General features: G+C 39.6%; 1 protein-coding gene across 2 annotated transcripts in view; it reads left to right on the forward strand.

Annotated features, from left to right (window-relative positions):
• Positions 1-12,257, forward strand: part of GEMIN5 (gem nuclear organelle associated protein 5) — a 49,502-nt gene that overhangs the window by 13,740 nt on the left and 23,505 nt on the right. For both annotated transcript variants that reach the window (XM_008015111.3, XM_008015110.3), the window contains exons 10-15: positions 1,226-1,308; positions 2,546-2,679; positions 4,641-4,714; positions 5,776-5,957; positions 10,581-10,720; positions 11,711-11,882. In XM_008015111.3, the coding sequence (XP_008013302.1) occupies positions 1,226-1,308; positions 2,546-2,679; positions 4,641-4,714; positions 5,776-5,957; positions 10,581-10,720; positions 11,711-11,882 (785 nt within the window). The remainder of the gene's footprint in view (positions 1-1,225; positions 1,309-2,545; positions 2,680-4,640; positions 4,715-5,775; positions 5,958-10,580; positions 10,721-11,710; positions 11,883-12,257) is intronic.

Here is a 12,257-nt window from a genome sequence, read left to right on the forward strand (position 1 = left end):
CACAGTGTTCGCCAGGATGGTCTCGATCTTCTGACCTTGTGATCCGCCCACCTCAGCCTCCCAAAGTGCTGGGATTACAGATGTGAGCCACTGTGCCTGGCCAGAACTGTCCTTTTTATATGCGGTTCTCCAAGTACTCATGTAGAACCTACATGCAGTTGACTATTTTCCTTTTTTAACTCTCAAATAAAACACTATTTTAAGGCCTGGCACGTTGGCTCACGCCTGTAATCCCAGCACTTTGGGAGGCCGAGGCAGGCGGATCACGAGGTCAGGAGATCAAGACCATCCTGGCGAACACTTTGAAACCCCATCTCTACTAGAAATACAAAAAATTATCCAGACGTGGTGGCAGGTGCCTGTAGTCCCAGCTACTCCGGAGACTGAGGCGGGAGAATAGTGTGAACCCGGGAGGCGGAGCTGGCAGTGAGCGGAGATCGCGCCACTGCGCTCCAGCCTGGGAGACAGAGCGAGACTCTGTCTCAAAAAAAGAAAAGAAATATGCTACAGTATAAATTAGCCTGTTTATAAAATATAAATTTCATTTAGAAATTTTGATTTATTCTCTAGCATGCTTACTATAAATTTGTCAGATTAGTGGAAGTAAGTCAGCTGCTAATTATTCATAGGCTCTGGAATTCTAAAATCATACAAAGAATGTATGATAATTTATGGTAAAAGAAATAACAGTGCTGCCTGGTTTTTTCCTACAAAGTTAAGCATTCTCTACTGACACATCACATACTATTACCACAACCTTCGAAAATACTCTTAGGAGTATGCCTTCTTTAAAAGACAATCACAAACTGAAAATCTCTCTACCCTGAAATCTTGTCTCAGTTTAAGAAATGTTAATGGCACAGAGTAAGTCTAAAATGACTTGTCATCTTTTATATGACTGTAAAGTGAATACATTTGGGTGTTGATAATATATGTTCTGGCTAGATGGGTAGGAGTAACATTTTTTGTGGGGGTAAGATATGTTTGGGACTTAATCGTTTTGGTAGTAAATATCATTATTTGATATTTAAATATAATTTAAATGTAAATATTATAATTAACTACTTTACAATCAACTATTTGGAGCAAGATATCATTGAATTATTTTTCTCCAATTATTGGTAGTTACGTTTATAATGGGGACCTTTTAGAAAAAGATGGTCTGTTTTTCACTATGCCTTTTTGTTTAAATCTCCGTTTGTTCTCTCTCCCCGCTCTTCTAAAGGCCTCCACAGATTTCTAGCACATATCATAAGAAGACTGTATATACTTTAGCCTGGGGGCCACCAGTACCCCCCATGTCACTTGGTAAGTGTCTGAGCAATTCCGTAACGAATATGAGAGTATTCTTCCTTCAGTTTAATCTTAAAATATTAAAGATGGAAAGAGTCATAAATGGTCTAGTGCACTGACTGCTTATGTGGGCTGCTTACGTCCCCAGGGGTTCATGAAGACAGTAGTGGCAGACGATAAGTCACAGTTCCTGGGAGAAACCATTTACCCATAACAAGCTTCCCCAAACTCACTAAAGCATTGTTTCTTCTATTTGATCTGAACTTTTTCATTGTATGTGTAGTTATCATGCTGGATCCTGATACCCAGTCTAATATTCTTCACTAAAACTTACTGTCACTTTTTAATTTTATCAGAATTAGAATGATACTTCAGTACATTAATGGAATAATATCTGTTTTCACCCACAGGAAAAGCAAACTTAGAGTTTCTGAAATGATCTCTTGCCTTTAATTCAGCATTCTACTCCTTTCCCTCTTCTAGCCCCTAAGCCTTGTCTTTCTATTTCTTATTCCTAAAGTAATGAGTCTTTTCTATTAGCTTTTTAAATGAATATATTCATCAAAAGTCTCTGATAAACTTTTCTTAACCATCTATGATGAAACATCTGTAAATTTCTATAGGAATTGCATTACATAGAGAGGATAAGTAGATTTATCATAACTCAAGTAGCATTGGAATTTGTAGTTCATTTATTCAACAAATGTTTACTAGATATTTGATTTGTGATCTACCGGTGGTAAAAGTAAAACTTGCACTTACAGAAACCCACCAGAATCACTGCTTGTTAAAAATTAAGAGGATTGCTGTGATACTAAGGAAATCACTGCTTTGATGACATCTCATTGTTATAAGACATAGAAAGTCCTACTGTGCTATATAATTCCCAAAGAGTACTCATTTCTGGAAGAAAAAGCAAATTCTCAGAAGCCTTGCTTTGAGAACATATCTGTTTGTTTTCTGATCCCAGCTTTTGGACCCCTATTATTATGAATACCAGAAGAATGTTTAAAGCAGATATGTTGCATCACATAAATTAACCTAGAATTATAGTAGCATAGTTTTTTTACTTCTGTTCCCAACAACTGTGTTCAGATGGAAAGAACAGTGATTTTATTCCAGTGTATTAGAATGTTTCAAACATATAGTTCTTTTAAAACAACTATATAGTATGATATAGTCACACTATAGCAACAAATAGTTAAGCTGGTGAAGTACAAAACTGATAAGTTTCTTTTCTTATTTCATACAGGAGAAGGAGACAGACCTTCCCTTGCTTTATACAGCTGTGGAGGAGAAGGGATTGTCTTACAGCATAACCCCTGGAAGCTTAGTGGAGAAGCCTTTGACATCAACAAACTCATCAGGGACACCAATTCAATCAAAGTGAGTTCTTGTGGTCCTAAAGTCTTTTCTTTCTATATCACAGATCCCTCTGGGTTTCCCATCCTGCAGAATAAATGATATTAGAGATTACCATCATCATACTAAGTCAGATTTCTTAAATATTCTTATAAGGCTGTGCGTGAATTTGTGAGTTATGTATCTTAGGAGTCTTTATCCTTGAATAAAACAAAGAAGTACCTCTCAGACAGTGAGTATGAGGCAAAAAAAAAAAAAAAAAAAGACGGAAACAAAAAAGGTTTGTCTCAATTGCAACAATGATTTATTATAAACTTTCAGGGGTTAGGTGTAGAGCATCCTTTTCAGGCCAACTACTTTCACCAAAGTGATGCCGTGGTAAAAATAACATTAATATAGTGTCCAAATGCAACTGCGTGGTGTTTTACTCAAGACAAAATTGTCATTTTGTTTTTAATTTTCTGGTAAAATGATTTTAGATTTACACAAAGCTACAAAAATAATACACATAATTTGCTTATATCCTTTATCCAGATTCCCACGTTTAATTACATTTGCGTTATCATTCTGTCAGTATGTGCCAGAACTGTCTTTTAAAGTCATACCTTAAATGTTGAAATTTCCTTACCCTTTCTTTTCTTTTTTTTTTTTTTGAGACAGAGTCTTGCTCTGTCGCTTAGGCTGGAGTGCAGTGGCGTGATCTCGGCTCACTGCAACCTCCGGCCTCCTAGGTTCATGAGATTCTCCTGCCTCAGCCTCCCAAGTATCTGGGACTGCAGGCATAGGCCACCATGCCCAGCTAATTTTTGTATTTTTAAGTAGAGATGGGGTTACACCATGTTGGCCAGGCTGGTTTTGAACTTCTGAGCTCAAGTGATCCACCTGCCTTGGCCTCCTTACCCCTTTCGAATGAGTATTTTTATTTATTTACTTATTTATTTTTTGAGACAGAGCCTCGTTCTGTCACCCAGGCTGGAGTGCAGTGATGCGATCTTGGCTCACTGCAGCCTCCACCTCCCGGATTTACGTGATTCTCATGTCTCAGCTACCTGAGTAGTTGGGATTACAAACACGTGCCAAGCCTGGCTAATTTTTGTGTCTTTAGTAGAGACAGGGTTTCACCATGTTGACCAGGCTCTGGTCTCGGACTCCTGGCCTCAAGTGATCCACCCACCTTGGCCTCCCAAAGTGCTGGGATTATAGGCGTGAGCCACCATGCCCAGCCCCAGTGAGCATTTTTATATTGTTGCTCATTACTTTTATGGCTAGTATAAAACTAACATTTAGTTATAAATTGAATTGTCTATATTCCCTCATTGTCTTTAATTTTATCTAAACATTAACATTCAGCAATGAGTAAAAGAGACAAAATTCCTGTTCCTAAGACTCTTAGTTTATTAACACTTGAATGTGTGGATCAGAAGTTCATACTAGGTGTCTGAACTGGAAATAGAAATTTGGAATCCCTTCATAGTAATGATAGATGAAGAAGCTGTGGGCATGAATGAGTGGGCTAAAGAGACAATTAACAAGAGAAGGCGGCCCAGGCAGCCTTGGGGAACACCAGCATATAGATATGTGAGGGAAATGATTCAGGGAAAGAAGCTTTGAAAGGATAGAAAACAAGGAGAGTCTATATAGCTTTCTTTAAGGACCCATGGTCCCCATGTTGTCAAAGCTGATGGGCACAGATCAGTTTAATTAAGTATATATTTCACAAGGTTAAGCATTGTAAACATTTAGTACTTATTGGCCTTGGGGGTTTTTTGTTTTTTGTTTTGTTTTGTTTTTTTGACCCAGTTAGGAAATGAGAATTAGAATGCGTGTTCTTAGTAATCCTTTGACTAATTATGTAGATTATTTACAAGAATAGCTGTTGTATAATTAAAACGTTTTTAAACTCTAGGGTTTTTTTTTTTCTCATGCTGTCATTGTTGATTTGTGAGATATGTTTATAATCAAGATTGGTTTGTTCTGCTTTCTAGTACAAATTGCCTGTACACACAGAGATAAGTTGGAAAGCAGATGGCAAAATCATGGCTCTTGGCAATGAAGATGGGTATGTATTTGCTTCTTTAAGATACAAAAATTTGCGATTGCACATATATTTGGTCACAAGCTGACTAATGCCGTCTGTAACGTTAGCTGGGGAGGCCCAGTTGTATTTGGTATTTTGATTTATTCTTGATATCCTCTGCTGATCTGAGAGTGCCCTGTGTCTTTGAGAACTACAGAATTATTTAGATATTTTCAGTCCATTGAGAGTATTTGACTACATTGTATTTTGGCTGTCTTGTGCCTCACAAAACGGTCACCTCCTATGTTGAACTGCCTAAATCTCATTCCATTTGTTTAAAGTAAGCCTAGTCAGAAATGCTTTTTAGGTCTATGTCCTGACCAATGTTAATCATAGTAACACAGTCCTAATTCAGCCATTGATCTGTTAATTCTTTTAGCTTCTCCCTATCATCATTTGTCATAAAGGCCTGATGAACACAATTTTATCAAGCATCATTAGAATGCTAGGAGATTGTTACACTGAGGTAATGTGGAAAGTTAAAATTTTTTTTTAATTAGTTTTTTTTTTTTTTGAGAGGGAGTCTCGCTCTGTCACCCAGGCTGGAGTGCAGTGGCGCGATCTTGGCTTGCTGCAAGCTCTGCCTCCTGGGTTCACGCTATTCTCCTGCCTCAACCTCCCAAGTAACTGGGACTACAGGTGCCCGCCACCTGCCTGCCTAATTTTGTTGTATTTTTAGTAGAGATGGGGTTTCACCGTGTTAGCCAAGATGGTCTCGATCTCCTGACCTCATGATCCGCCCACCTCGGCCTCCCAAAGTGCTGGGATTACAGTCGTGAGCCACCGCGCCCAGCCAAAAATTAATTTTTTTAAGAAAAGAATTGTTAGGATATTGCTAGAATTTTTAAAAGCTGAATATACTTTTTGGAGAATAACTTTTTATACTTGATTTTTTATGAGAGAATGATCTTTGCAGTAATAGAAAGGGTTATCCTTTTCTACCTCATCTTTCCTTGACTGATGGAATGAGGGAGCTACTGTTTGCACTGTAACTTGTAATTTGATCATCCATCTTTCTTGTTTTGATGTGTTTCTTATTCCAGATCAATAGAAATATTTCAGGTTCCCAACCTGAAACTGATCTGTACTATCCAACAACATCACAAGCTTGTGAATACCATTAGCTGGCATCATGAGCATGGCAGCCAGCCAGAGCTGAGCTATCTGATGGCCTCTGGCTCCAACAATGCAGTCATTTATGTGCACAACCTGAAGACTGTCATAGGTAACTTTGGTTTCTTTCGTACTGGGGATGATACCGTTTGTTCAGCTACGTTCCATTCTAATCTTTGTCACTTTTTACTTTATTTTTGACATTATAATAAATATTATTCTTACTACGTTTTCTGTTTCAAAAGTAATAGATTCATCTTATTTTAAAATTCTTTCAAACATGACAAAAATGGTGACAGAATCTGAAGTTGGCCAGGCACAGTTGCTCACACCTGTAATCCCAGCACTTTGGGAGGCCACAGCGAGATTACTTGTGGCCAGGATTTTGAGACCAGCCTGTTAAACAGTGAGGCTCTGTCTCTACAGAAAATTAGAAATAAAAAACAAATTTGCCGGGTTAGAGGTGCACGCCTGTAGTGCCAGCTACTTGGGAGGCTGAGCTGGGAGAATCATTTGATCCCAGGAGTTTGAGGCTGCAGTGAGCTATATTTGTACCACTGCATCCTAGCCTGGGTGACAGAGCATACCCTATCTCAAAAAAGAAAGAAAAAACATGAAGTTTAAAAAATGATAAGATAAAATCTTATTCAATAACCAGTGTTACTAGTTTGCTTCATATTTTCTCTAGATTTTATAAAGTCATAGCCTACATATGTATATACGTTAGTATATGTTAATAGGTTTGCCCTCCTGTGTACTTGTGTGAAAGAATAATCTTTGTTCCTGGCTAAAAAGAAATTACTATATATAATATATACTGCTTGCAGTTTTTTCCTCTAAATTTATAATATTTATCATGGACATATTTTTATGTCAGTACATGAGGATCTATTTTGCTATTATTAACAAATATCTGTCGGCCAGGCACGGTAGCTCATGCCTATAATCCTAGTACTTTGGAAGGCCATAGTGGAAGGATAGTTTGAGACCAGGAGTTTGAAACCAGCCTGGGCAATGTAGTGAGACCCCATCTATACAAAAAATAAAAATTAAAACAAAAAATTATCTGTTCACTCCATTATGTGGGCATACCATAATTTATCCATTCCACAATTGAATGACCTTCAAATTATGTATTTATTTTTTTACAATTTAAGTACTATTACAATAAACTGCCTTATACATATATCTTCATGAACATGATTGAATCATTTTCGTACAGAAAATTCTAGAAGTGGAATTGCTAGGTAAAAGAATGTAGTTTTTTATAGTTATTGTTAAGCAGCTCTCCAAAAACATTATGCCATTTAATACTTCCTCCAGCAGTTTTTGAGTGTTACACACAAACACAGGACATATTCTTCATTCCCGTGTTTGATTGCACCTGATTCTTAAAATCCTGTGAGGGTGATAGGTAATGTTATCCTCATTTTCCCAGTGATTAATTAAACTGAGGCCCAGAAAGGTTAACTAACTTATTCGAGCAAGTATCATCGCTAATATATGATAGAGCCTAGTTTCAACTTTAGAGTGTCTAATTGCAGTGTCTGTATGTGTTCTAGCAAGTACTATTCCATGCTTAATGAGTTAACCTTTTTTTTTTTTTTTTGAGACGGAGTCTTACTCTGTCACCAGGCTGAAGTGCAGTGGGACAATGTCGGCTCACTGCACCCTCCACCTTTCAGGTCCAAGCGATTCTCCTGCCTCAACCCCCCAAGTAGCTGGGACTACAGGCACACGCCACCATGCCTGGCTAACTTTTTGTATTTTAGTCGAGACATGGTTTCGCCACGTTGGTCAGGCTGGTCTCAAACTTCAACCTCAGGTGATCTGCCCGCCTTGGCCTCCCAAAGTGCTGGGACTACAGGCCTGAGCCACTGCGCCTGGCCTATAATGAGTTAATCTTCGTATGAGTATGATTTATTCCATAAGGAATCTTAAGTTTCATTGAGGCCCCTTCGGCGCCTGGGAAAACCATAGTAGGTGGTCATAAGAGCCATTTGTAAATAAGAGTGAAGTGGGATTACTTTTTATTCTAATATGAAGAAATTATAATCTGACACTAAACTGTTTTCAGAGTGCTAGAAAATATGTGCTCTCAGCCATAGTGAAAATAGTTACATTTTTTATTTCTCTAGAATTTACTTCAGTAGTTTTCTAAGAATCCTATGTGTAACAAGAAAAAATATTTTTGGTTCTAGTAGTGACTGTACTGAGTTAAAAGCCATATGGAAAATGATTTAAAATGTAGATGTATTTTCCTGGTAATAAATAGTGACAGTATATAACTAATGAACTTAGGTTAGAAAGCTGATTCTGGGCCGGGCACGGCGGCTCAAGCCTGTAATCCCAGCACTTTGAGAGGCCGAGACGGGCAGATCACAAGGTCAGGAGATCGAGACCATCCTGGCTAACACGGTGAAACCCCGTCTCTACTAAAAAATACAAAAACCTAGCCGGGCGAGGTGGCGGGCGTCTGTAGTCCCAGCTACTCGGGAGGCTGAGGCAGGAGAATGGCATGAACCCGGGAGGCGGAGCTTGCAGTGAGCTGAGATCTGGCCACTGCACTCCAGCCTGGGTGACAAAGTGAGACTCTGTCTCAACCAAAAAAAAAAAGAAAGCTGATTCTGGTCCTTACAACTATTATTGGAATTCTAAATTAATCATCTACTTCATATCGTATCTACTAAATAATAGAGAAAGGAAGAAAACTGGCAGAATCTATTTCATTTAATTTTTACCTTCTTATTTTGAAATAATTTAGACTTAGAGGAAAGTTACAAAAATTGTACAAAGAAATGTCATATTTTTTCCTGTTAATAGATGCAACAATTTTTGATGTGTTATCATATTGGCTTTATTCTGTGTGCGTGTGTGTATATAGTTTTTCCTACCCATTACCGGTTTGTTAGTTTAATATACAAGAGTTTCATCTTTCCCTTAAAATATATACACCTATTATTTGTCAATTTAAACAAATAGTTTAGGCTAGGCGTGGTAGCTCATTCCTATAATCCAAACACTTTAGGAGGCCATGGCAGAATGATCACTTGAGGCCAGGAGTTCGGGACCATCCTGAGCAATGTAGCAAAACCCCATCTCTACAAAAGTTTTAAAGCTGGACATAATGGGTACCTATAGGCCCAGTTACTCACAGGCTGAGGTGGGAGGATCCCTTCAGCCCAGGAGTTGGAGGCTGCAGTTAGCTATGACTGTCACTGTACTCCACCCTTGGCCATAGATAGAGTAAGACCTAAGCTCTTTTAAAAAAAATAAAATAATTTAATCGGCCACCCATATCCTAGTTGTGTCAGTTGATCCAATAATGTCCTTAATAGTAGTTCTTTTTTTCTGCAGCGCAAATTCAAACACAAGATCACCTATTTGCATTTTGTTGTCATATCTCTTTAGTCTCCTTTCATCTATAATAATTTCTCAGCCTTTTAAAAATTATTTAGGCCAGGCGTGGTGGCTCACGCCTATAATCCTAGCACTTTGGGAGGCCAAGATGGGCGGATCGCCTGAAGTCAGGAGTCCGAGACCAGGCTGGCCAACATGGTGAAACCCCATCTCTACTAAAAATACAAAACTTAGCTGAGCGTGGTGGCACGTGCCTGTAATCCCAGCTACTCAGGAGGCTGAGGCAGGAGAATGGCTTGAACCTGGGAGGCGGAGGTTGCAGTGAACCGAGATCACACCATTGCACTCCAGCCTGGGAGACAAGAGTGAAACTCCGTCTCAAAAAAAAAAAAAAAAGTATGTATTTATTTTTTAGAAACTGGGTGTCATTGTATTGTTCAGGCTGGAGTGTAGTGGTGCAGTTATAGCTCACGACAGCCTCCAACTCCTGGGCTCAAACCATCCTCCCACCTCAGCCTCCTGAGTAGCTGGTACTACAGGCGCACACCACAATGCCTGGCTAGGTTGGTTTTTGGTTTTTGTGTTTTTCCTTTTTTTTTTTTTTTTTTTTTTTTGGAGACAGTCTCACTCTGACACCCAGGCTGGAGTTCAGTGGCATGATCTCAGCTCACTGCAACTTCTGCCTCCCAGGCTCAAGCAATCCACCCATCTCAGCCTCCCATGTAGCTGAGACTATAGGTGTGCACCAACACACCCGGTTAATTTTTGTATTTTAGTAGAGTCAGGGTTTCTGCAGGCTGGTCTTGAACTCCTGAACTCAAGCAATTTGCCCACCTTGGCCTCCCAGAGTGCTGGGATTATAGGCGTAAGCCAACACGCCTGGCCAAGCCAGACTTTTTAAAATCTTACGTGACGTTTTTGAGGAAGATAGGGCACTCGTTTTGTAGATGCTTTCTCATTTTGCATTTGTCTGGTATTTTCTCATGACTGTATTCAAATTACACATTTTAGCTAGAATATCCTATGAGTGATAATGAGACCTAACACATCTGATGGTAATCTGTATGCTAAGCACTGTGGATGTGCCCACACTCTTAATAACTAACAATGTTGCCTGCTAAAACTCACCTAGACTTGGGAGGCTGAGGCAGGAGAATTGCTTGCCCGGGAGGCGGAGGTTGCAGTGAGCCAAGATTGCACCATTACACTCCAGCCTGAGCAACAAGAGTAAAACTCCATCTCAAAAAAAAATCACCTGGAAAATGTATGGCAAAATCTTGATTCTTGCCATGGGAATGCCTTCCTGGGTGTACTTTTTGTTTTGTTTTTTTGTTATTATTAGTAGCAGCAGTGACGTCTCTCCCTTGCCTTTTAGAGAGCAGCCCTGAGTCTCCAGTGACCATTACGGAGCCCTACCGCACCCTCTCAGGGCATACAGCCAAGATTACCAGTGTGTCGTGGAGCCCACATCATGATGGAAGGCTGGTATCTGCTTCCTATGATGGTACAGCCCAGGTACTATTGTGTCCTTGTCCCTGTGGGTCCCTCACTGTGTACTCTAACAAATTCTTTCTTCTTTTCCCCTGGTTGTGAACAGGTTTTCCCTCCCCCATTATCATCTACAGAAGGAGATTTTCTGGCTTTAGAGGCATTTTAGTTTCTTTCATTCCACATAGCTGGGCCGTCAGCAGGCTAAGACTGGGGTTTTTTTACTTAGATGGAGGGGAAAGTATTGATAGGAACTAGCTAACTCTAACATTTTTACAGATTTCATTCTGACTCCCTGTCAGTATGGTGGACTAATATGTATGCAAAGTACTCTCTTCTGTTCAGACACTGAAATGTTGGCTAAAAATCACAAAACAATTTTTAATAATAAATTGTTAAGTCAGAAATGTCCAAGTTCTAAATAAATAAAGATGAAATGCCAGGCCAGATCTATGAGGAGGACTTCTGGATATCAGAACTAGAATAGGTGTTAGGAGCTGGAGACCTAACACCTGTGATGTCTCTCTGTCTCAGTGTTGAGTTGTAATTGAACTATCTGCACAAAGGTAAGAGCTGCAAAGGGCTGCCTTCTGTGAAACTGAGTTCAGAATAATTCAAGAAATAGAAAGGAAGTTGGCCAATTAAGAATCATCTATGAGAAATTAGAACTCTAATTTCTGTACTAGATGTGGGTTATTTTCTTCATGATACCAAAATCTCAAGCCCAAAAGTTAACATACAGTTTTGGTTCAAGACAGTGGAATCCATAGGACACCAGTAGAAGCTCATTCAAAATCATCCCCATAGGAATGTCTATACATCTCCGAGCACAGAAGTCTCTCACAGGAAATAGTACTCTTCTGAAATTGAACTTCTTAGAGAAAACTCCAAATCATGTGAGGAAATAAGAGGCTGCAGATTGTTTTTTGTTTGTTTTTGTTTTTTAGTTAGAAAACATACCCCCCAAACAATAGAAAACCAGAAAATGTCTATTCAGCCATGTGCTTTTGGGTTTAGGTGTGGGATGCTCTCCGGGAAGAGCCCCTGTGCAATTTCCGAGGACATCGAGGTCGACTGCTTTGTGTGACGTGGTCTCCTTTGGATCCAGACTGCATCTATTCAGGGGCAGATGACTTTTGTGTGCACAAGTGGCTCACTTCCATGCAAGATCATTCCCGGCCTCCTCAAGGTCAGTCAGAGTCTAGAGCTTATTTAATTCTTTTTCTCCCTTTCTTAATAATTGAGTTGATCAGGATTCAGCAAGGAAGACATTCGTGTAGGGCGTTAGTGTCATTATGGCAGGTATCTGAGCCTAAGCAAGAAGGCAGCCACAAGGGCTTGAGAACACCACCACCCACAATAGGAAAGAGCATACCTGGCACTCAGTCTTGGTTTCTTTTTTGAGACAGAGTCTCGCTGTGTTGCCCAGACTGGAATGTAGTGGCGTGATCTTGGCTCACTGCAGCCTCCATCTCCTGGGTTAAAGCGATTCTCGCACCTCGGCCTCCCTAGTAGCTGGAACTAAAGGTGTGCACTACTACGCCTGACTAATTTTTTTGTATTT

The sequence above is a fragment of the Chlorocebus sabaeus genome, chromosome 23 (genome assembly GCF_047675955.1).
Source record: "Chlorocebus sabaeus isolate Y175 chromosome 23, mChlSab1.0.hap1, whole genome shotgun sequence".
NCBI classification, from domain to species: Eukaryota; Metazoa; Chordata; class Mammalia; order Primates; family Cercopithecidae; genus Chlorocebus; species Chlorocebus sabaeus.